The following is a 26380-nucleotide window of genomic DNA, read 5'->3' on the forward strand; positions in this document are numbered from 1 at the left end:
CTCTTCTCTATGCAACAACAACTCATTTGAATATCATGCTATTACACTTACAACCCCCATTAAAATCCATATTGTAGTCATTTATCGCCCCCCAGGTCAGCTGGGTAACTTTGTAGATGAGCTGGATGTGCTGCTGTCCACTTTCCCTGAGGACGGCACCCCACTTCTAGTCTTCGGTGACTTCAACATTCATCTCGAAAAGCCACATGCAACAGACTTCACCTCTCTCCTAGCCTCTTTCGATCTCAAACGACTCATCACCACAGCTACTCACAAATCAGGCAACCAACTGGACCTGGTTTACACACGCAACTGCACCACAGAAAACATCCTGGTGACACCTCTCCACGTTTCAGATCATTTCCTCATTACTTTCAGTCTACAACTCTCTACCCCTGCACCCCCACCCCCACCACCAGTCACTTTCAGACGAAACCTGCGCTCACTTTCCCCCTCCCATCTCTCCTCTGCCGTGTCATCCTCTCTTCCCCCACCCTCACAATTCTCATCTCTGGATGTGAATACCGCAACGGACACCTTATGCTCCACTCTAATCTCTTCTCTAGACATTATCTGCCCTCTCTCCTCCAGGCCAGCACGCACTACTCCCTCTAACCCCTGGTTATCTGAGGTTCTTCGGGAACACCGGACCAAACTCAGGGCAGCGGAGAGGAAATGGCACAAATCAAAAGACGCATCTGACCTGAGTATGTATCAATCTCTCCTCTCCTCCTTTTCTGTTGATGTTCATGCTGCAAAATCTTCATACTTCCACAACAAGATCAACAGCTCCTCCAACACACGATTACTCTTCAAGACATTCAACTCTCTCCTCTGTCCACCTCCACCACCTCCCGCCTCCTCCTTAACTGCTGACGATTTTGCGACCTTCTTCACCAACAAAACAACAGCTATCAGCAGTCAGTTCTCAGCTCCACACACACAGGAACCCAGACCGACCCCTTCCACAGCCAATACCCCTCTGTCCTCCTTTTCTTCGCTAACCGAGGAAGAAGTATCTACACTTCTCCTCTCCAGTCACCCTACCACCTGCACGCTTGACCCCATCCCCTCACACCTTCTGCAAGCCATCTCTCCCACACTTCTACCATCACTCACACACATCATCAACTCATCCCTCCACACTGGCACCTTCCCTACAGCATTCAAGCAGGCTCGGGTTACTCCACTGCTCAAAAAACCAACGCTAAACACATCATTGGTAGAGAATTACAGACCTATCTCTCTCCTACCATTCATTGCGAAGACACTTGAAAGAGCTGTCTTCAACCAACTAACATCCTTCTTGTCTCTAAACAACCAGCTGGATGTCAACCAATCTGGCTTCAAGAAAGGACATTCAACTGAGACTGCATTACTGTCAGTCACAGAAGCCCTACGGATCGCAAAAGCTGCTTCCAAATCTTCAGTCCTCATTCTCCTGGATCTGTCTGCTGCCTTTGACACGGTGAATCATCAGATCCTTCTGTCCACCCTCTCATCACTGGGCATCACAGGAACTTCACTCCACTGGTTTGAGTCCTATCTCACAGGTAGGTCCTTCAAGGTCGCATGGAGAGGCGAGGTATCCAGAGCACATCAGCTGACCACAGGGGTTCCCCAGGGTTCAGTTCTTGGTCCCCTCCTCTTCTCCATCTACACCACATCACTGGGACACATCATACAGGCACACAGTTTTTCCTACCACTGCTATGCTGATGACACACAGCTCTTCCTCTCCTTTCAACCAGATGATCCCACAGTAGCTGCACGGGTCTCAAGCTGTCTGGCGGACATCTCCACATGGATGAAGGAACACCACCTGCAGCTCAACCTGGCAAAGACTGAGCTTCTCGTCCTCCCTGCCAATCCGTCTCTACAGCACGACTTCACCATCCAGCTAGAGTCATCATTAATCACCCCATCAAGATCGGTCAGAAATCTTGGAGTAACGTTTGATGACCAGCTGACCTTCACAGATCACATTTCAAAGACAGCTCGATCATGCAGGTTTGCACTGCACAACATCAGGAAGATCAGGCCTTTCCTAACTGAGCATGCAACACAACTTATCGTCCAGGCCCTGGTCATCTCTAGGCTTGACTACTGCAATGCCCTTCTGGCTGGACTCCCAGCATGTGCGACCAAACCCCTACAGATGATCCAGAATGCTGCAGCTCGTCTTGTCTTCAACGAGCCCAAGAGGGCCCACGTCACTCCTCTGTTCATCTCTCTGCACTGGCTACCTCTAGCTGCTCGCATCAAGTTCAAGGCACTGACGCTTGCTTACAGAACTATCACAGGCTCAGCTCCCTCCTACTTTCACTCACTCCTACGAGTCTACATCCCTACCAGACACCTACGATCGGTCAACGAGCGACGTCTCGTGGTTCCATCACAGAAAGCCACAAAATCACTTTCCAGAACATTCTCATTTACAGTTCCATGCTGGTGGAACGCTCTCCCCACCCTCATCCGGAATGCAGAATCCCTGACAACATTCAAAAAACAGCTGAAAACCAATCTCTTCCGTGAGCACTTAACCTTATAGAAAAAAAAAAATATAATAAAAAAAAAAAAAAAAATCCTTTCCCTTTGAAACATCACTTATCAGGCTTATGCTACTCTGAATAATACCTGCACTTCGTATTTTGAGCACTTCCTGCGTTGTTGTTGCTTTTGCCTCTTTATGATGACTCGCTGAACTTAGTCCTAATTTGTAAGTCGCTTTGGATAAGGGCGTCTGCTAAATGACTAAATGTAAATGTAAATGTAAATATACACACACACAAGGCAAGAATGCAGCAGTGGATAGAGCAGGTCTAGAAATGTGTTAATGTTGACAGATCTGAAATTCAAGAAGCCATTTCTTTAAATGGTTCTTAAATGTACAATATGTGTTTAGATTTCTGATGATTAAGGGAATGCGGTTCCATTCAGTAGCAGCTCGAACAGAAAAAGAAGTATGACCAAATACACTTTTTCTAAAGGGAATGACGCAATCTCCCCTCGCTGCACCTCTGGTTCTGCTGTGATCAGCTGTACGGATGTTAACAAACTGGTGGAGTGGAGGAGATGAATATCAAAAACTGACATTTCAAATTCATTGAGGGATAGTGTGATTTAAGGAGACAATAAAGGCATTGAACTTTTTTAAAGTCTATGAAAAGATGCTGTGAAAACCTCTGGAGAATCTCTCTAGTGTTTGTGATGTCCTGTTCACCATTGCATTATTATAGATGTACAGCACCTTCAGTAAACACACACACAGCTCTCTTATTGAACCCTCTGGCTCCATCTAGTGGCAGATAGAAGTTCATGTTCTATTGATATTATAATTCCAATGACTAAACATGACATTTCTTGGTTGTATGTAATTATGTTGTATGGTAGTTGACACAGAACATAATTTTCTTTGTATTCTGAAATCATGAAATGTAAAAGGCACAGATATACTCGCCTTCTGCATGTTCAAAAAGAAAGAATGTATTATTGGAGGAATGAAACTTTGATCTAATTTAATAAGTACATAGAGCCTTTGTCCATGCAGATTGCAGTTTTTGATGACTAAATCAGAGATGAAAGGAAGGAAGCAGAAAAACTCAAGTTCACCTGTCATCAGTGATGCTGATGTTCCTCTGACAGCTGCTGTCCGAGGTGCTGAATCCACATCAAACCTTCATATTATTATTGTCTTTATGCATAAAGTATCCAAACAAATCCAGATGTGGTCTGTTTCCTATTTGTTTTTTTTTTGCATTTCAACGTTTTTTTTATACAGGCTCTAGGGAGTGAACTTACATGAAAAATATACTTTCGCCCTCTAGGGGAATATTTGATGAAGCAATGGAAGTAGATGAAAACAAGTCTCAGCATTTCAATGTTTGTCCAGTTTGTGTATTTAAAAGGGTTATTTCACCCAAAAAAGGAAATCCTGTCAGTAATTACTCACCCTCATGTCGTTCCAAACCGGTCAGACTTTCGTTCATTTTCCGAACACAAATGAAAATATTTGTACTAAAATCTGAGTGATTTCTGTCTCTCCATTGACATATGCCACTAACACTTTGATGCTTCAAAAAGGTAATAAAGAGATTGTGAAACTAATCCATATGAATTATGCGGTTTAGTAATTATTTTTTTAAGAGACTTGATCACTTTATATGATGAACAGATTTAATTTAGGCTTTTATTCACATATAAACATTTATAAACTCACACATCAGTTGTGGTAAATGGAAGCTCAAGCAAGTTTGCTTGACGTGCGAGAGCCAATGAGGTTCATTATCGTGTGTTACTGATTGACAGCTGCTGTCCGTGGTGCTGAATCCAGAACTGCCTGTTAAAGTGACAGAAGCATCAGATGACAGATGTTCAGATCTGAAGACATCTGAAGACTTCTTAGAGCAAAACAAGTTACACAACTTATGGAAGTTCATATGACAACAGTTGTATTTGGAACAATGTAAACGTATGATATTATTTTTATAGGCACAATGTATTTATCCTGCAGGTCATGTCTGTTTCTCACAGCTGATAGAGAAGTCAAAACCTCAAAGTATAAATGTCAAAACAAAAGTATCAGATGCATTTTCGATTTCCCAGAGAGAGAGGAAGATAACGCTATGTAATAAAGACATGAATTCACTCAAGATGTTCTCTGAGTTGATCAGCCTTTGTATCTCAACATTTCCTGATGTGTGGATTATGTTTTGTGGTATATTTTGAACTATATGTTGTTTCTATAATTTAACAAACACACAAAAACACACATGCATTGATGCGCACACACACACACACACACAGTTCTGCTTATTGCTATTGGTTTTATTTACATTTTTTTTTTTTTAAATAATGTATTATTCTAAAGTTAATCACTTTTTACATTTGGTTGATTTAATAAAATATTTTCTGAATACAACCTCTCTAAAGTTTTTTTTTGTGTGTGTGTGTGTGTGTGTGTGTGTGTGTGTGTGTGTGTGTGTGTGTGTGTATGTGTGTGTGTGTGTGTGTGTGTGTGTGTGTGTGTGTATGTATCAAAAACGTTTTGAAGCAGTTGGTCACATCCAGAAAACAAAAAACAAAACAAAACAATGATGCAAACTATGTCCCTCTGCTGGATATATATGGTCACAACACTATTTCTATAACTAAATCATACATGCTTTTTTCTAACCAGCAGAAATCAGCCTCTAACACCTAGATCAATATCCAGAAGCCACTCATATTTAATTTAGATCATCATTAAAGTGATTTTTTTCATAAAAATATAATATTTTATATGCAAGCTAATGGTGTACTTGAGGAATTCTGTGGTAAATTGGTAAAAAATAAAAATAAAAAAAAAACGTAGATGAGAAAAAAGAAAATAAATATCATTTTGTTTGCGGTCGTACTAACCCTTGTAAGTTTACATAGACATCTATAGACCTTATGTAGCTCCGCCCCTTTTCAGCGCTGCGCTCGTTGTCTTTTGACTTCCGGTCTGTATTTTCACAGCGATTTTGCGTGTTTATTAATGAACGGCTCGTTTTAAAATCTTCCTGGTCGACTGACATTTGTTTAGTCATCTGCTTTAAACATTACAATCCTCATGATAACTTTCGTTACCTTTACATTAAGTAAACCCACTTCACAAGCGAATTACTCCTGGACAGCAGTGCCATAGAGATATACAGAGCGACCGCAAAAACGGAAGTTAAAAGACAATATTCTAAAGATGGCGGCGCCCTCGTTTCTCTGGCGCATAAGGTCTATAGACACCTTACATAAATATACTGTCGCCCTCTAGAGGAAGATTTGAATAATGCAGATTAATTATGTTCAGTGTCATTTGTCCTTCTATAGAGAAGATGAAGCCTGTATGAGCTCTCAGTATCAGACACTGTAACCTCCACTAGGTGGCGCTCTTTCAGTGTGATTAATGTAATATTCAGTCAGTGCTGATGGTGGGAGGAGCCAGTAAAGCTGATCATTACTGATAAAGAGCTGAAGAAAGAGGAAGGAACTAAAGCAGACAGATGTAGAGACAGAGAGATTCACACAGAGAACATTCAGCATAAAGAAGACTGAACTCAACTCACAATGAAGATCCTCCTCATCTTCTTCACTTTCTCCCTGATCTCAGGTCAGAGCTTTTCTCTTTCATCACTGCAGTAATGATGCTGTTTTCTGTTCATGAGGTTTCTGATCACAGTATCAATCTGATTGACAGGTGCAGTGAGATGCGTCAGTGTCACTGGATATTCTGGAGGAAGTCTTCTTGTTAGATCAGGGATTCCTTGGCACAAAGATAAATGGCATAAATGGATCAATAATGGAAAATTCACATTGTTTAGAAATAATGAGGGAAACCTTATGATCTACATTAGAGGTTTGAATGAACATGACGCTGGAGGATACTGGATTGGTGTTCTTTACAAGTGGGGTATAGATATGACTTTAAATTTGGAAGAAGGTCAGTCATTTAAGATCAAAATCTTGGTGTAGTAAAATTCCTGATCTTTATATGTATAAATTATTATTATTATTATTTTGTAAACAACAGATTTATGTTGTAAAATATCAAAGAGAGTGATGGTGAATATTGGAGAAACTGCAACCTTCAGCTGTGAATATTCACATAATCATATTAATGATCCCAAGATCATATTCAAAGAAGGAAAAGACTCTATTGAGATGATCTACAGCACCTCGAAGAAGACCGAAAGATTCAGTGTTTCTGATGACAGACATAATAAACTCATGACTGTGAGAATTACTGCTGTGACTCCAGATGATGGAGGAGTTTATTTATGTGGAGTTTGGATCAACAGACACTCGTACAGTTACTCCATTATTAATACTGTTCATCTACATATTGGTAGTAAGTAAAACAACCTTTCATTCAAATCTCACATAAAAGTTTCTAAAAAACAGTGTGTGTTGTAGAATTGATCAGACATGATATTGGTGATGAACCTGAGAAGTACTATTGTTTACATTACAGAAATATTGTATAAGCACCATAATTAATGTAAAATATACCTGTTCTTTGTTTGCAGTGGCTCCAGTAGTGAGACGTGAAGGAGAATCTGCTGAGATCTTCTGCCCTTATGATTCAATCTATAAATCAAAGTCAAAGTCTCTCTGTAAGGGGAAGTGCTCCACTAGAGATAGAAATACTCTCAATGAGACTGTGAGAGAAGAGAAAGAGACCAAGACTGACAGATTGACTCTGAATGATAATGTCACTGCAAGTGTCTTCACTGGGACCATCACTGGACTGACAGCAGAGGATGCTGGGAAATACTGGTGTGCATTAGAGAGAGACGTGAATTATCTTTACACTCATCTGATCGTCATCATGAACGAGGGTGAGGAACGTTTATACATCTGAATATGTGAAACTATGGCTGTGAATTGATGTTCTTATATTTCTAATATTTCCAGAGCTGAACTTGACTAAGTATGAAGGAGACGACGTGTCAATCCAGTGCAAACATCATGATGAACATCAGAAATGCTTCTGCAAAGCACATGAACCCTCCATGTGTGTGAAGGATGGAGTTTCATTGGAGACGATCAGAGATGATCGATTCTCTTTCAGTGATGAAGCTTCTACTGGAGTCTTTACTGTAAACATCACTGATCTGAGAGAAGAGGATTCTGGGATATACTGGTGTGGATCTCACATCATCACTAAAGTCAACCTCACTGTTAATATGGGTAAGTCCCTGATCTTTTTGAAGATTTATACTAATAATATAGGTTCCCTTTCGAAACGTTTACTCGTACTCTGTCTTTGCTAGATGGCATGGGGAATACTTCCATTTCTCTAACATTTTGAAGCCTTTAATTCAAATACGCAGTGCCACTGCCCAGCCATAACAGTGTAGCAATCTGAGCATACCTGTTGACTGGGCTCATATTTGCCATAGGAATCAGATTTATTCTCCATCAGTGACAAAACTTACCTCGTTGATTCTTGAAAGAAGCCTTCTCGCCGTTGAAGAAGTCAGGCAGCGGAACGACTGCTCTCCTGCCCAGATAGCAACATTGTTTCGGCCCAGATCCGGCCCACATCTGGCACTTGTGGAATGCGGATCTGGCCCACATGCAGCAGAGAATGACGGCACTTGGGTGGCCCGCTCCTGTTTGCCAGATCTGGGCCACAAGCAGGCCATAGCAATGCCACATGTCAGCCAAGAGCAAAGAAATAAACCAGAACTGGACCTTATCTGAGACACAGAGTCTGTGTATATTACATATAGAGTCATCTCAGCCTTAATAAGCCTGTTAAAAAACAGAATCACTGAAGGAAAGAGAACAGAAAAAGAGATGAGCAGAAACACAAGAACTATAACTGACTTCAGACACAGTCTAAGATGAAATCAACTGAAGAGAAAATAAGACATTAAATCTGTGAAGATCTCAGCAGAGGAGGATTAAACAACTCCACAAACAGCATTACCAGCTTCACTTATTACTAACCAGACTGACTTTATTTTTGTCAGATGTCTACAAAAGTTTTATTGAGAATTAACAGAGGTTTAACTCTAATGTGTTTCATTTGAAGTTACCTTAACAGTGATTAGTGTTTCCATTAGTTGGGCTCTTAACCCGTATTATTTATTTTGTATTGTTTTTGGCTGCTGTGACAGTGTGTTTGTCAAACACATTTGCAGCAGCAAAGAAAGCTAAAGTGAAATGAGATCAGGTGATGATGGTTTTATAATCATCATGAAATAACCTGATTCACTGATGTCTTTGCAATCTAACAATTGTGTTGATCACTAATATTTTCACATTACAAACCCTGTTTCTGTTGTATGAGATCAATGTTATAACAGTCAGTTTAAATCTTTTAACAAACATGAGATCAAAAATAAGCTTCTGCTGACACACACAGATATCAACAATCAGCGTATGAATCTCAACAATGGTGACAATCACAAATATTTAGATAAACAGATTAATTCAGAACATCACTGAAAAGCTATTAATTCACAACAAAAACAACAGCAAAAAATAAAAGCAAATATTTAGAATCAAACAAAATAATAGGACAATTCAGCTGCATAATTTATTCATGTCGCAATGCATGCTGGGAGTTTTGTACTATGCTGGTACCCAGCATGCATTGCAGCATGGTACTTTTGATTGTCACTATTGTTGAGATTCATACGCTGATAGTTGATGTCTGTGATTGTCATATTAAACTGCCTTTATCGTGCTCATGTTTGATAAAGTCTTCTAACTGATTGTTCTAATATTACTGGATCTCATGCTGCAGTAACACAGGGTTTGTGATGTGACAATATTAATGGATCAACACAATTGTTAGATTCCAAAGACATCAGTGAAACAGATTATGCCATGATGATTATAAAACCATCAACAGGAAACCATCATCACCTGTTCTCATTTCACTTTAGCTTTCTTTGCAGCTGCAAATGTGTTTGACAAACACTCTGTCACAGCGGTCAAAAAAATACAAAATATATAATACGGGTTAAGAGCCCAACTAATGGAAACACTAATCACTGTTAAGGTAACTTAAAATAAAACACATTAGAGTTAAACCTCTGTTAAATCTCATTAAAAACTTCTGTAGACGTCTGACAGAAATAAAGTCAGTCTGGTTAGTAATAAGTGAAGCTGGTAATGCTGTTTGTGGAGTTGTTTAATCCTCCTCTGCTGAGATCCAGATAAGGTCCAGTTATGGTTTATTTCTTTGCTCTTGGCTGACATGTGGCATTGCTATGGCCTGCTTGTGGCCCAGATCTGGCAAACAGGAGCGGGCCACCCAAGGGCCGTCATTCTCTGCTGCATGTGGGCCAGATCCACATTCCACAAGTGCCAGATCTGGGCCAAAACAATGTTGCTATGTGGGCTGTAATCAAGCAGAGCAGCGACCAGCAGACTTTGATCAGCGATGCTACAGCTGACTTCAGCGTCTCCAATTTGGCTATCCCGCGAGTATATTATACATGGATTCAGCATCTTTCCCCCTGAGACAGAAAGGGTATGCGCATCCTGGCTCATCTTGGCCCAGTTGGAGGAAGAATCTGTGAAGGAAGGAATATGTGGTCCTCAGCCATTTGAATTGCCTAGGACTCAGACTCAATCCAGCCAAGAGATCACCCAGACAGAAAATCTCTTTCCTTGAAGCGGTTCTAGACTCAGCCCAGAATGAGGCCATGGCTAACCCACGAGCGCACTCAGCGTTCAGAGCAGGAGCTCTTATCCCTCTCAGAACCTTTCAGAGGATGCTAGGCCTCATGGCCTTCTGCACATGCAGATATCTACCAGATGTCTTTAGCTTCCTTGTTAGTGTATCCGCCTCCCGTGCTGGAAACACTGATTCGAATCCCGCTCCAAACGGGTCGGGTAGGACCAGTTACATTTGGTGCTGTGACCCGGATGGGAGTGAGGTTTAGGGTGTGAGTGTAATGGAGGCCAGTTTGTAAAAGCTGTCCGTCTAAACCTCACTCCCCTGATCTCAAGAAGCGCACAAGCGACAGACACTAGAGAGTGCAGTTCTTAGCGTTCTACTCAAGTGGGTCGAGCAGGACCGGTTACATATTCGCCATGAATGTTTCATTCTTATTCTTTATATACTCTTTATATTATTATTATTATTATAATTATTATTTTTTTTTTTTTTTCATACATGTGATTACACCTCCGTTTCCATTTTCAGATTTCTCTTTGATCAACATTATTTCTTTGTGTTTGACTCTGCTGCTGATTGGAGGATTCACTGTGACTGAGTGTTTATTGAGATGAGGTGATGCTGTCCTTCACACACACACACACACACACACACACACACACACACACACACACACACTTTCACTTCCCGCTTTATTAACTTCTCTCTCTCTCTCTCTCTCTCTTTCTCTCTCTTCTCTCTGTCTCTCTCTATCTCTATCTCTCTCTCTTCTCTCTCTCTCTCTCACTCTCTCTCTCTGTCTGTCTCTCTCTCTCTCTCTCTCTTTCTGTCTCTCTTTCTCTCTCTTCTCTCTCTCTCTCTCTCTCTCTCTCTCTCTCTCTCTCTCTCTCTTCTCTCTCTCTCTCTCTCTCTGTCTCTCTCTCTCTCTCTCTCTCTCTCTCAGGGGAAGTGGGCGTCTCTGTCACGTTCAGCTCTTCATGTTAAACAAGTAACCAGGAAAGAAACACTCAAAACTCTTCTGAACACACATCGAGAGCTTCAGAAGAACTGAATCTACTAACAACAGAGAAGATCATTTAATAAGAGAGAAGAATGAAGATCATCTGGACTTTCACTCTGCTGATGATTCCTGGTAAGAATCTGAAATCAAGTCCTGATCCAATAATCACATCAGAAGAACACAGATTAAATAATGACCAAAAGTCTTAATCTTCAACTAATATGGTGACATTTCCTTTAAAAACACTTTACAAACACTTTTCAAAATGAACTTCAGTGTGTATTTAATGCTGGTTTGTTGTAGGTGTCGTGAGGTGTCAGTCTCCATGAGTGTGACACTCACTAAATCACTAAAGATAGACAGATTTGGTATTTTCAGTCTTTTACTTCAGTTCATGCTGTTTTATTGACTGTTGAAGAAATTTCATTTCTGTGTATATTAACCCCCTGGGGTCAGCTGTATCGCCGGCGATACCAGCTCGCTTTTTTTTTTTTTTATCAGTTCAAAAGAGATTCATTTTGCTCTGTTGACTTTGATATTACAAACAAGATTCATACATCAATCGATTCTGTAAAATGTGTATTCTTTTTGTGTATACTCACAATAAAAACAAAGTGTTGTGCTTTTTGCCAAACAAAGAAAAATAAATGCGATGCGAGTTCTGCCTTCTCTCTGTCAGTGTAGTCCATTCTGAAACACGTCCGAAAATGAACTGTAACTCAGCGAATACTCGGTCAAACAGGCATACAGACACACAGGCATGAAGCTTGAATTCTCTTCTTTTAAATGAAGTGATTTATATAAAAAACAAATATTCTCAGCTTGTGAAATCTGTATTAAAAGAGAGTGATTCCAGTCGAGCTCATTAGCGCTCATTCAAATGTAATGTGACCACGCCCCGGAGAGCGCGCGCTATTCAAACGCAAATTCTGAGAACCATTTCAGACCTGTGAAACGCCCACATCAGCTGTAAACACAGCGCGCCGCGAGTGAGGCATAATATAGCCTACCTAATAATCCTGGAGAAAAGTTTCCTCAGAACAGTGCTGATATGAGGAGCAATAGATCCCGCTGAGGAGTGAGGTAGGCTAAGTTATCTTTTCTCAAGTGTTAATGTGGAATAAATAACGTTATGGAATAACGTTAGTGTAGGCCTATGTAAACCGCAAAAAGATGAATCGCGTGTCTGTGTGTGAAAGAATAAACCGCTTTAATCAACTAAAATGCTTTGCTATAGCCTACTGAGATGAGTAAAAACCGACTGAAATATGTTGAAATAAAATGTCTTTGTATAAGCAACGTATTAAACTGCAAATTAATATTTATATGCCCTAATATTTCATAAAAACAACGTTACAGTCAGGCAAAATATTAAAGACAACATTTTGTTGACTAGATTTGGGTACAGTTTTTACTGTAGAATATACTGCCACATCAAATAAGCTTTTGTTTAGCCATTTCTGCTCATATGTTCTATATATATATATATATATATATATATATATATATATATTAGGGCTGGGAATCGATTAAAAAAAATTAACTAATTAATTGCACAATTTCTGTAATTAATTGCAATTAATTGCGCTTCCCCCAAGCTTGTAATCATCAATATTTAAACTTAGAATCACCTAATAAAACAACACAGGAAAAAAAGGGAACAGAAAATAGCCCTATATTAAAATATTAAACATCAATATATCAATATATTATTCTTTTTCAATAATCAATCAACATAATCAATTTAACAGATTATTATTATTAATTTATTAATTATTAAAACAAAATATAGTCCTACAAAGCTATTATTACCAGAGCATGTGATCAGAGCAGGTCATTTTACCATTGTTGCCCAGCATGGCTATACCAGCTCAGCAAACAGAAGTCAACAGAGAAATTTCACGTTACTTGAGTGGACTTTATTTTTCCAGTGCTTAGTACATGATTGAAGCCTTTGGGCCGTTAACGACAGAGCCGCCGACATACACACACACACACACACACACACACACACACACGGAACGGAGAGCTCGCCGCTGCTGGGCCATTAACGACAGAGCGAGCCGACACACACACACACACACACACGCACGCGCGCGCGCGGAGCACAGAGCGCGCCGACCGACCGACACACACACACACACACACACTCACGCGCGCGTGCGCGCGGAGCACAGAGCGCGACGCACATACCGAGCGGAAAAGACCCGCTCATGAAAGCTGCCCGAGAATGAAACCTGACCGCCGAACATGGAGGGGCGGGACGGCATATTTCGGCCTTTTTAATAGCAGACGCAACAGGAAATCATTAAAACGAGGCAAAAAAAAAAAGTGCTGCGTCAATTGCGTTATTTTTTTTTTACGCGTTAAACATTTCAAATTAATCGCAAAGATTAACGCGTTAATTCCCCCAGCCCTAATATATATATATATACACACTACCGGTCAAAAGTTTTAGATCGGTACGATTTTTAATGTTTTTAAAAGAAGTCTCTTCTGCTCACCAAGGCTGCATTTATTTGATTAAAAATACAAACAATTATTACAATTTAAATCAGCTGTTTTCTATGTGAATATATAGTAAAGTGTAATTTATTCCTGTGATCAAAGCTGAATTTTCAGCATCATTACTCCAGTCTTCAGTGTCACATGATCCTTCAGAAATCACTCTAATATGATGATTTGAGGATCAAGAAACATTTATGATTATTATCAGTGTTGAAAACAGTTTTTTTTACAATTTTATTTCATGATGCTATGATGAATAGAAAGTTCAAAAGAACAGCATTTATCTGTAATAGAAAGCTTTTGTAACATTAAACACTACCATTCAAAAGTTTGGAGTCAGTAAGAATTTAATTTTTTTTATTTTGGGGGGAAATAAATAAAATAAATCAATACTTTTATTCATCAAGGATGAGTTAAACTGATCAAAAGTTACAGTAAAGACATTTATAATGTTAGAAAATATTCTATTTTAAATAAATGCTGTTCTTTTGAACTTTCTATTCATCAAAGAATTTTGAAAAAAAAATTGTACACAACTGTTTTCAACATTGAAAATAATAATGAATGTTTCTTGATCATCAAATCATCATATCAGAATGATTTCTGAAGGATCATGTGACACTGAAGACTGGAGTAATGATGCTGAAAATTCAGCTTTGATCACCGGAATAAATTACACTTTAAAATATATTAAAATAGAAAACAGTCATTTTAAATTGTCATAATATTTCACAATAATACTGTTTTGTTTTATTGTTTTTTTTATTAAATAAATGCAGCCTTGGTGAGCAGAAGAGACTTCTTTTAAAAACATAAAAAATCTTACCGATCTAAAACTTTTGACCAGTAGTGTATATATATATATATATATATATATATATATATATATATATATATATATATATATATATATATATATATATATAAATAATATTATTTTTGTCAAAAATAAAGTCATCAACTAAGATGTTAGCTGTTCCAATGTTGGCTATATTCAAACTAATGAATACATATGATAAAATGTAGGGCTATAATCATTTTTTTTTACAAAGAAAGAGTACACTTGAAATATTGTTGCAATTTTAATTATTGTTGTAATTGTAACCTTTTTAATAAAATAGCAAAACATATTTACAAGATAGATGTAAGCAAAATCTTAAATGGTCAATATAAGTCTTCTTCTAAATATATATTTTGTCCTTGCATTCATTCTTGGCTCAGTCAGTGTCACACCTGAGTGAATGGCTCATTATGCAGAGTCATTACGCATAATGGGTGGGACATTGTATTCTCAGGTGTAAACTACTCCCCCTTTACGCCCCCCTCGCATATTGGCTTTCCAAGCAAAACCTGTTTTACACAATTTAAATCAATGTATTGTTTTATTGTGAACGATAAAGCAAGACTATTTTCACATAATTTTGAAGCCAGAACTCGAAGCGACAACATCCATCAAAAGTCTTATTGACGCATATTTAGTATGAGTTTTGTGGTCTTATTTCAGCAACTTTCATTTTTATTTTTTTCAATAACCACGCATAAACATTATTCTCTTAAAAATACAAACATCTACATACATGTTCCTCACATATTATGGTAGCCCTGTTTGTGCTATATAGAGTGAATTTACTCCTTTGCCATTATCATGTTTATAAATAACTGAAAAAAGCACAAATGTCAGGGCATGTCAAAACATCCCAAGGGCCCCAAAAACACATCAGACCCCAGAGGGTTAAAGGGGTGGTATAATGCGTTTTTCGAAAGATGTAAAATAAGTCTCTGATGTCCCCAGAGTGTGTATGTGAAGTCTTGGCTCAAAATACCCCACAGATAATTTTATATAGCATGTTAAAATTGTCACTTTTTGAGGGTGAGCAAAAACACACTATTTTGTGTCTGTTCCTTTAAATGCAAATGAGCTGCTGCTCCCGGCACAGGGGGCGGAGCTTCTAGAGCTCGTGTCCTTTTACCTCACTCAAGAAGAAGTGACAACATGTAGAAGCAACAGGACATTTCTGAATGGTTAGTTGATGAATTTATGTAGCTTATGTGTAGTTATCTTCTAGTCATTGATTAGCATATTCTGTCTTGATAATCTATAAATCATGTTCCAGGGCGGGGTTTATGTAAATTTTGTGTTGTGTAGTCTCTACCAGCCGTTTGTTGTAGTCCTTAAAAAGCGATTTCTTTCAAATAAAATATAAAAAATTTTTTTTTACTTTGAGCGTCATAATTTTGCAGATGTTGTTTATCATTACACACTAACTAAAGTTAGAAAAGTGAAATCATATTCAACCACCTCCCTTTAAAGTGTTTTAATGCTGGTTTGTTGTAGGTGTCGTGAGCTCCATGAGTGTGACAGGATATTCAGGAGGAGGAGTCACGATCAAATGCAGATATGATGAAGGATATTCAGAAAATGCAAAGTATTTTTGTAAAAGACAGTGGTCAGAGTGCAAAGACCAAATCAAGACTGATATTAAAGATAAATGGTTTGATGCTGGAAGATTCTCTCTGTATGACGACACAAGTTCAGCAGTCTTCACTGTGACCATCAGAGATCTGAGAGAACTGGATTCTGACACGTACTACTGTGGAACTGATATATATGCAAAAAAAGATTTCTACACTGAAGTGAATCTGAAGGTTTTAACAGGTGAGTAACTGAGACCCTCAAACTCATGATGATCTCCACAACATCACGATACTCAACACTGACTAATTACTGACGTAATAACACACGTGAAACTCATCAACAACCTTGTTGTCTCCCGATATAAGATTTAATTTAATTGCATTGATAAATGTTGCAGCAAAGTGAACAACAATGTGTTTATATTGAGAACAAAATGACAAATGATCTGGGTTTGTGTTCAACAGGTCAACAAATCAGGACAGTGAGAGGATATTCAGGAGGAAACGTCATTATAAACTACAAATATGAGATTCAAGAAGAGAATCCTGTGATAGACGTCTGTAAAACTGCAGATCAGTGTGTTACTGTAATAAACACTAACAGAAGAGCAGAATGGAAACATGACAGACGATTATCTGTTTATAATGACAGATCTGCAGGACTCTTACTTCTGTTTATCAGAGATCTGAATGAGAACGACTCTGGAGAATATATGATTATAGTCAAAGTTTCTGAAGATTACAGTTTCTTCTCTGAGTTTAATCTGGACATTAAGAAGGGTGAGCTGCTTTCAGTCATTTATGCATTATTTGACAGAATCCATGAATATATCTGGTGATTGTAACATTGCTGCACTTTATCTGGATCTTAAACAGAGGATTGTTGTGTGAAGAGCATCAGTCTATCAGCTTCTGCAGGAGGATCTGTGAACATCAGCTGCAAATACCCACAATCCCACATTCATGATGTGAAGTTTCTGTGCTGGAGATCTGGAGCTGATCTCTGTGCTAAAGAGACGTCTGTGAAGGAGAGCAGAAGATGGAGGGATGAGGGAAATATCCGGCTGTATGATGACAGAGAACAGCAGCTCCTGACGGGAAGCATCAGTCATGTGACTGAAGAAGATTCAGAATACTGGTGTGGAGTTCAGTCTGATCAAGGACACAAGATCTTCATCACACGAGTCCTGATCAGCATTACAGGTACGGATGATTTTCTCAGTGATGTGTGTCTTGCATCATGTTGCTTGAATGTGGAAATAGAATGAAGAACCAGGTTTATTCTGTTCTTGTAGATTTGCACACAGGATTATTTTAATGTAGAAGTAACAGGATGTCTGATAAAACGAATTCACAAACCACAATTACAAAAGAGGAAGTGTCCTCACAAAACTGAGCTGCAGTCAGTATTACTTCAGTCTCTGCAGTTAAAAGTGTGTAGATCTATGGTGCTGTTCTGCAAATGCACTGGTCACGTGTTTGTGATAGTTTTATTCGTCATGTCAGTCTTTATATGTATAATGTAACTGGTTCATTTGAAACATCAGTTGATGTTCAGATGTTTTGTCCTGTTCTGGTACATTCATATTCTCATTTCCTACCGTTTGGGGAAACCCTGTTATAGATTGTGTTGTAGATATAGATCAGGGATGCTCAATCCTGTTCCTGGAGATCTGCAGAGTTCAGATCCAACCCTGATCAAACACACGTGTCTGTAATGATTGTGCTTCTGCAGATCTTCATTAGCTGGTTCAGCTGGGTTTGATCAGGGTTGAAGCTGAACTTTGCTGGAAGACAGATCTCTGGGAAAAAAAAATTGAAGACCCCTGTAGTAGATCAACCATTGATGAAGATACTGAAATATCTACATGTCATATTCTTGAAGAGATACAGCAGTGTGTGAACTCAGGAACTGGACATCCGAGTGAAAGTTTGTGTGGTCATTTGGTGTTGCATCATTAGTGTGGCAGTTTGGACAGTATTACCACAGTATTTACTTTAGTACTAGTGTTGTAATTTGGATACATTACAAGTGCAGATTTCAGTATTTCTGTTAGTCCACTTTACCACACTTGCACTACAGTTAAAACTGAAGTGCAATTTGGGTCTGGGAGTCGTTTTATCAAGTGGGTAAAGATTCTATATTTATGTCCTCGTTCCTCCATTCTGACAAACTCTAACAAATCTAACCCTTTTGAGTTGCATCGAGAAGTTAGGCAAGGATATCCTCTTTCCTCTCTTCTTTTTGATATTGCGTTGGAACCACTAGCAGTAGGGATTAGAAGTCACCCACATATACATGGAATAAAGATGGGAAAGAATGAAGCTTTGGTTAGTCTATATGCTGATGATCTATTAATATATATTTATGATCCAGCCAAATCAGTTCCCTATTTGCTTGATTATATTAATGCTTTCTGTAAAATCTCCGGGTATACTATTAACTGGTCCAAAAGGGAGTTTATGACACTTGCTAGACACACAAATTCCAGCCAGGTTGGTCCCTCACCTTTCAAAACAGTCGAAGACCACTTTACATATCTTGGCATTGTGATACCAAAGAACCCCAAGCAAATATTTAAATTAAACTTTTTGGCTAAGATTGACAGATTAAAAGATAATATAGAGCGATGGAGGCTCCTTCCGCTATCTATGATTGGCAAAATTAATGCAATTAAAATGGTCACTTTACCACAGTTCCTCTACCTTTTTCAAAATGTGCCTGCTTATGTACCTGGATCTTTTTTCAAGCTTTTGGATTCAGTTATCATAGCGTTTATTTGGGCTTACAAGACTCCCCGAATAGCAAAAGCGCACTTACAGAAACCCACTCAGTTGGGAGGCCTTGGGCTCCCAGTGTTTAAATATTACTATTGGGCAGCAAATGCCAGGGCTTTATCTTATTGGCAGAGGGGTACTCCTAGTGAAACTTTCTCTGTGGCTGATCCTCTATGGCTTAGGATAGATACACTTTCTCTTACAACATCTTGTCTCCCAGTTTTACTTTTCTCAAAAGTCTCTCCCTCAACAAAACTAATTGGTACTAATTTAATAGTTAAAAATCCAATACGAATATTAAATCAGATAAGGAAACATCTTAAATCACCTGACGTCTCTGTCCTCACACCCATCGCGAACAATCACGTTTAAACCCTCTCTAGACTGAGGTTTTCCTTGTATTCCTAAATTTGTACACTATGTAAAAAATTGAAAATAAAAGATATATATAAAAAAAATATTTGTTTTATTCACGATGAGAAAACATATGTGCTTATTAATAAGTTCCTCAAACTTAAATGAACAGCTTGCGGTTTTATTTTCTGTGTGTCTGTGCATCAGAAAACATGAATTATGGGTAGAGAAATGACATCAGTAACCATTAAAAGGCATGCTGTCAAGATCTGTGTCTTGTGCAAAAAAAAAAAAAAATAATAATCTTTCGAAAAAATATATATTAATCCTTCGATTTTCCTATTGTTTTGTAGATGTTCTAAAAACGACATCGTTACCATCATCATCATCGGCTTCTGTTTTCAAAACTTCTACATCTAACATCACATCAGTGTCTCCTAACATGCCAACAGGTGCCCTTGTGCTGAAATATAAACATACAATCTGATATTTAGCTTTCTTTAGATTCTCTTATTATTATCTCTAGTTTTTCAGGCTCTTCTCTGATCGTTCCTCTGATTCTGGTTCTTCTTTTTTTGATCATCGTTGGACTCTTATTACTGTTTCTCTGTAAGAAGTACCAGTCTCAAGGTAAAACTTCCTAACTACTTTAGATATAGAATCTCTTCATTTATACTGAGATTTTTTGAATCTGTCATTTACAAAACACATAATTGTTGAAATGTGATATAATGTCATTAATTAAAGGACGCTTGTTTTTGGCAGGTGGTGATTCGTCGTCTCAGACTGGACCAGGAAAACATGAAGTTGTGAGTCCAGTTACTGTATAAAATGTTTAATTAAATGTCTAATGCCTTCCATCCTTACAATCTTCAGAGCTGTAAATAATTTCTCTGTCTCTCCTCAGGTTTCTCACACTGGTTGTGATTATGAGGATATTAAAGAGACTCACAAACAATTACCCACAAACCCCTCTGATTCTTCTGACACTGTTTATGCCAATGCCCAATTACCCACAAGCCCCTCTGTTTCTTCTAACTGTGTTTACGCTACAGTTGAGAAAGGCACTGGTGACTCTCAGCGCTGCATCACATCTGCTGAGGATCTGAATTACGCAGTGGTGAATTTCCACAAGAAATCTGACTGTTCTGACAGTGTCAGTTTCAGGAATAATCAGGATTACAATGAATACGCTGCTGTCAATCATCTCAGTGCTTGACAAGCCACAGCAGAATATAAATGAGCTGAATGTTTTTTATCACCTTGTCTTTGGCATTAAATTTCTATGTTTGATATTTTTATTACTAATACTAATTTTACATTTTACATGTATGCATTTGGCAGACGCTTTTATCCAAAGCGACTTACATTGTATTATCCTATACATTTATACATAGGTATGTGCAATCCCCTGGGATCGAACCCACAACCTTGCGTTGTTAACGCAATGCTCTTACCACTGAGCTACAGGAAAGCTTACAACAAGCCAGGTAATACTAATAGCTCATGTACGCCCCAGAGCAAGCACTTATTGATCTGGATACCCTAGAATGGACTCCCACCCCTGGGCTCTCTCATTCTTCGCCGGTCACACCCGGCTTGTTGTAAACTCTGGTTTCTTGGCCCTTCCTCTTCTGCTGATGCAGTCCAGTCTCGTAGCACCGCCTCCTCTGCTGGTCCCGTCCAGTTCCCAGGCTCTGCCTCCTTCACTTGTTCCCTGGTTCTGTCTGGCTTCCTGGCTGTACCCCCTCCATCCCTCCATCTTCACTGTGGTCCCCTGTCCTTAAGACTCCACCTTGGTCTGTCATTACCCTGGCTCCACCACAGGCTTCTGGCCTGTGGCTTGCCTGAGCTCTCCATTCCTTCTGCTTCACCAGGATCCTCCATCCCTCTGGCTCTGCCTGCTTCCTCACTCCCACCAGCTCCGCCTTGGTCTTTCAAGCCCCCAGCTCAATTTCAGTCCTCAAATCCACCGGCTCAACTTTGGCCCTCCGGTCCAGTGGCATCACTCTATTCCTCCAGTCCTCTGGCTCCTCCTGCGATGTCACTCCCATCGGCGCCACCTCGGTCTTCCAAGCCCCCAGCTCCACTTCGGTCCTCATATCCACCGGCTCAACCTTGGCCCTCCATTCCAGTGGCACCACCCTGATTCTCCAGTCCTCTGGCTCCGCTTTCATCCTCACTCCCTACGGCTCCACCTCAGTCCTCAAATCCTCCGGCTCGACCCTGGCCCTAGGACTGCACTGACTAATTCTCTGCCGTGGGTCTTCATCCCTCCAGCTTCATCAAGGCATCCCACTCCGCCCATTACGTCTGGGCCTTCTCCACCCCAGTGTAGTTTTTGTTGAGTACTGTCACATCTATTTAGATTTCTTTTCAAGGACTCTTATTTAGATTTTTGTTTCATTCTGTGGTTCCTGTGTTCTTAGTTCCTTTTTCCTTGGTGATCACGAGGAGCTTTCGCACCAGGTAGTTATAGGAACACAGTTATAGGAACTAGCCACCAGGCTGGTCCCCTGAGAACTAAATTCTCCCCAGGGCCATTTTCCTGGTTGCATTCGCAACACCAGTTGGAACTCTGAACTGACATAAGCCGGCCCACAGCGAAGTCATTTAAGCAACACATTCAACAATGTCAATTGTGGATTGGAGCTGTGTTTTAGTTGTTTATCGTGGGTTTCATGATAATGGAGATGGAATGTAGATGTATGAGTTATGTGACTGAAAGAGCTAAAAGGAGGGCTACGAATCGAAATCTCCTACGACAACTTGAAGTGCTACATATGCCGTTGTTTTGAATGGCATGCGTTCGGTCAATCAATGTACACTTACGCCAATGGTAGTTCCTATTGTGCTGTGTTAGACCCTACTCTGAAATATGATTTAATTTAGTCCCCCTAATAGGTGTTACTATATCTAAAATCATTAAAGTAGAGATCCTGTGGTGCGAAAATACCGGATATAATAGCAGATACTTATGCCAATAGTTATAGGAACTTTCCTCCGCTGCGAAAGTCCCTTTGGTTTCTAAGTATGTTCTCATTTGTTTCCATGGTTACTGGTTATGTTCCTCACCTGTTTCAAGTTTAGCTTATAATTATCCTGTGCATTTATACTGCTGAGTTTGTTCTGTTAACTGTCAGGCTTTACCTTGCTGCATTTGTGTTTGCTGGTGTTACACCAGATTCTGTGCCCATTGATTTCTGTGACGGCAGTAGGCACTGTTGTGATGGTAGGGCTTAGGGTGACAACAGCACCTACCATGGTCCCAGAATTTGGTCTAACACCGGAACCGTTGGAATTGTCTTGTTTATTTAATAAAACTTCTGCAGTATAGATTCTCATCTCTACTCGTCCCTGCTTCAACTTAACACCTTTAGTGTAACAGAAAATGTGAAAGATATTCTCTCTGACAAATGCAGGAAGAGAGGAAGTCAAAAACAGGAAGTCTTTGTCAAATTCTTCTATAGAAGATTTTGTTGGAAAACGTTTTACCACAGATAAAGAGCAAAGACTGAGAAGAATGAACATCTTTACATTCACTCTGCTGATGATACCTGGCAAGAATCTTAGTGCTCCTCAGTGATCTTCATTTCTGAGGTTTTGGTTTTGCTCCTAATTGGTGTTCTAATGTTTCTAGTGGCTGTACGAAAGAATACACAGACTCACAGTGATTACATTTTGAATATTTTATCTTGAATATTTTGTATTAGTTCATACTAATGCTGAATGACCGTCTACAAGAGATTCAGATTCATCACATACAGTTTTAGTGTGTTGAAGTTGAAAGTAAAGGTCATCATAGCCCTCTATTGGCCTCCACTAGACAGACATGAGTGTATTTACGTAATTCCAGTGAAATCTGAGGGAGCTAACAAGCTTCCAGTCTTCCTTCCCAAATGTTCAACTCTCTGCTGGGTTTTCACACTTTTCTCTTTTGCTTCAGCTATTAAAGGTAAGGCAGGCAATTTTGGGAGTGGCTAGCAATAGCAAGTTAGCTTTGAAAGCATGAGATCCTTCCCTCCCTTCAGAGCGTCTCCAAAGCCATGCCTTCTTCAAAACACATGAATGCACAAACCAAAGTTTGCAAAGCATCTCGAGATGAGAGAGAGTGTAAAGCTACAGAGGTATGGAAACATATGTTGACGGGCAGATAGGACATTGTACATTTTATGCAGGCTGGACAAACATTTTATGGTCCTACACCTTCCACAGCTGATATATATATATATATATATATATATATATATATATATATATATATATATATATATATATGCATATAAATACATTTAGACGTCTTAACTTAGTGATTGCTATCAGGATGTGAAGAGACTTTCAACCAGCTGTAACGTAAACGACTCTGGGTCAATGCGAATTGGCTCAAGAATATAGGGAATTTGGGAAATATTACTAATCATAACTCATGGTCATAATTCATAAATCGCATATACATTACTTTATCAATTTTCGGAAATACCTCGTTCTGTAACTGGTCTCGTCATCAGTCATTCGTCCAGCGAATAAATGTAAGATTATCAGTTAAGAAGGAGTATCCCTGTTTACAAACTCCAAGAAAGTTTCATCTTCTGGCCACGAACATAAAACTTTCTGAGTTTATGAATTCAAACTACTCAAGGTAGTCAATATCGAGCTTGTAGCTTAGATCTTTGGTTTCATTGACTCATAAGGTGGGTTTTCAAACACAGAGACAGTTAAAAGTATAAATAGATTTTTAATAAATGTAAACTAGAGAGATTATATGAGCTACAATATAAACGTACGTAAAAATGCAAACAGTGAAACAAACAAACATTTAACCAAACCAAAAACATAAAACATAACGTGATAGAGAGAATAAAATGAAATGAAGAAAGAAAGAAAGAAAGAAATACAGAGAAGAGATAGAGGGTAACTTAATTCACAGACCTAAGAGCTGGACACCTGAAATCAGCTTTTAGAGAGAGATAGCGTTACTTGCAAGATTCTGTGCTCTTTCAGTGTGGTGCTGAAGAGGGGGCGCGCGTGTGCGCGTGTCCGGCTGGTTTGCGTCTAGCTTTGTCTTCTGGGTCTTTTCGCAAGACGATGTAAAGGCTCACTTGAATTTAACGTTACCGAGAAAGTTCAGATCATTTCCCTTGTGGAGGGGAAAGGCGTGTAGGAACTTAGTTGCAAAAGAACGGCAGCTTCTACATGACGCGGGCATGCGTCCCAGAGGAGAAGCCAAGGCCTGTCCAGCTGGTTGCGTTGGGAGGAGAAGCGCTGCGCGTGGAGGAGAAGGTCAGAAGAGGGTTGAGAGCGTTGAGAGTTGAGAGCGAGAGCAAACTGAAGGTTCGGACTTTTAACAGTGTCCCGTGTACGCCTCGCCTCCTTTTGCGTGGAGGACGAATCGGATCTTCTGATCTGAAGCGGGAAGAGGTTTCTTTGTTTGTGATAGATTGAATTTGAGAAGATTTGCTCCAGACATATGAAAGGTGTCAAACGATACAAATTATTGCAATTGGTTATCAAAATTCAACTCCGTTAACTGGAGAGGATTACAGAGATATCAAAAATAGTATATAGACGTTGTAGCAATGCAAAGATACATTATTATGCATTAGTATAGGCATTTGCAGTTCTGTTAATGTTACAATAGGACATATGCTTTCCTATGGTTTACACACACCTCTTAACACAAAACGGGATATATTTAGTACATTTAAGAGTGACTTTATGGGTAAAAGTCCTTTTATGTAGGGGGTTTCCGTTTCAAAGTCCAGAGTGTGTTTGTGTGTGTGCGTTGGAATGTTGCGCCCCCGTGGTCTCCTTTGCATAGGGCTGGATGAGCTTGGTGGTCAAATTTTATGACCTGCCAATGAGATCGGGTTACGGGATGCGATTCTACTGGGAGAACATTCTTCAAAAATACATTTCAGAGCCAAACACTCGAAGATCATAACTATATGATCAAAACAACATTAATCACACATACATACAGGAAATTCAGATACAAGTCTGAGTTACACACATTAAAAGGATGTTAAGTTAAACCCAAAGGATGTTTGTGTGTGTGTGTGTGTGTGTGTGTGTGTATGTACGTGTGTGTGGAGTATCTGGAATGTCACGAGTCTATAAAAGTCACAGGGAGTCCACGCTGAACTGGGGGGGGGCTCCAGACACCCCGGCGCTGGTGAATTAGCCCTTAGGGAGTAATATTAACCAGAGCTCGTCTTCCTAAGGACAAAGAAGATGTGTTCGACACCCTCATGATTCACTTAATGTGAAAAGCAGCTGGCCGGACGCCATTGTTGCTACACAGCATAACAACAACAAAAAAGTCTGGAACAAACCCTACCCTGCCTTGCCTGTAAAGGGATAGTTCGGCCCAAAATGATATTAAACCCATGATTTACTCACCCTCAAGCCGTTCGAGATGCATATGTCAATCATTCTTCAGACGAAAAATCACAGGAGATGGATTTTGGAAATTGTCAATCATTTTTCAGACGAACACATTTTTGGTTATTTTAGAAAATGTCTTAGATCTTTCAGTGGTTAAAATGTCAAGTTATGGGGTCCACCTTCTTCAAGTCCCAAAAATCCGGCTCCAGGGGGATAAACGAAGGCCTTCTGAGGGCAATCCATGCGGTTTTGTCGTAAAAATATACATATTTAAAACTTTATAAATGAAAATAACTGGCTTCCGGCAACGGTCGACGCGCGTTCACGGGAGATGGATGCCGGCGTATGACGTAGGACGTAGCGTAGGAACCGTCCTTTCGAGACCAGGTGGTGAACCAGCAAGCGCTGCCCTCGGAGGAGTTTCCTCGCAGTGTTTCAGGACCTCAGACCAGCTCTTTGTCTGTTATGGTTGGAAGCTGAAGGGAAAGGCTCTCTCCCAGCAAAGGTTGTCTCACTGGTTAGTGGACGCCATTGCTTGGCTACCGGCAGCAAGGTCGACCGTGCCCCCTTGGTGTGACGGCCCACTCCACTCGGAGTGTGGCCTCCTCTTGGGCTCTAGCGCATGGCGCCTCGCTAACAGACATCTGCAGAGCCTAACACATTCGCAAGATTCCACAATCTTTCCACAAAGAGAATCCACAAAGAGTGGAGCCAGTTTCTTCTCATGTACTCGCTTCAACCAGCCGGTACTAGATTCTGCTCAGGTGTCTTCGCTTGCTCGCCAT

The 26380-nt window shown here is 39.7% G+C and overlaps 3 protein-coding genes across 5 annotated transcripts in view; all 3 read left to right on the plus strand.

The window, feature by feature from the left end:
- The window catches only part of LOC309493717 (polymeric immunoglobulin receptor-like), a 125231-nt gene that overhangs the window by 42086 nt on the left and 56765 nt on the right, over positions 1 to 26380 (plus strand). For 2 of the 3 annotated variants that reach the window (XM_082162927.1, XM_082162928.1), the window contains exons 2-5: positions 16000 to 16320; positions 16545 to 16859; positions 16956 to 17282; positions 19565 to 19663. In XM_082162927.1, coding sequence (XP_082019053.1) covers positions 16000 to 16320; positions 16545 to 16859; positions 16956 to 17282; positions 19565 to 19663 — 1062 coding nt within the window. The remainder of the gene's footprint in view (positions 1 to 15999; positions 16321 to 16544; positions 16860 to 16955; positions 17283 to 19564; positions 19664 to 26380) is intronic. The other variant, XM_082162929.1, reaches the window with a different exon arrangement.
- Positions 1 to 26380, plus strand: part of LOC309493887 (uncharacterized protein) — a 91178-nt gene that overhangs the window by 21425 nt on the left and 43373 nt on the right. The gene's annotated exons all lie outside the window — the stretch shown is intronic.
- On the plus strand, positions 6308 to 10818 carry LOC309493767 (polymeric immunoglobulin receptor-like). Its single transcript, XM_082163004.1, has 5 exons — positions 6308 to 6457; positions 6548 to 6865; positions 7044 to 7355; positions 7432 to 7707; positions 10685 to 10818. Exons 1-5 carry the CDS (start codon positions 6358 to 6360, stop codon positions 10768 to 10770), a joined length of 1092 nt encoding a protein of 363 aa, XP_082019130.1. The 5' UTR covers positions 6308 to 6357; the 3' UTR covers positions 10771 to 10818.

This window comes from Leuciscus leuciscus, assembly GCF_965113295.1.
Source record: "Leuciscus leuciscus genome assembly, chromosome: 3".
Taxonomy (NCBI): Eukaryota; Metazoa; Chordata; class Actinopteri; order Cypriniformes; family Leuciscidae; genus Leuciscus; species Leuciscus leuciscus.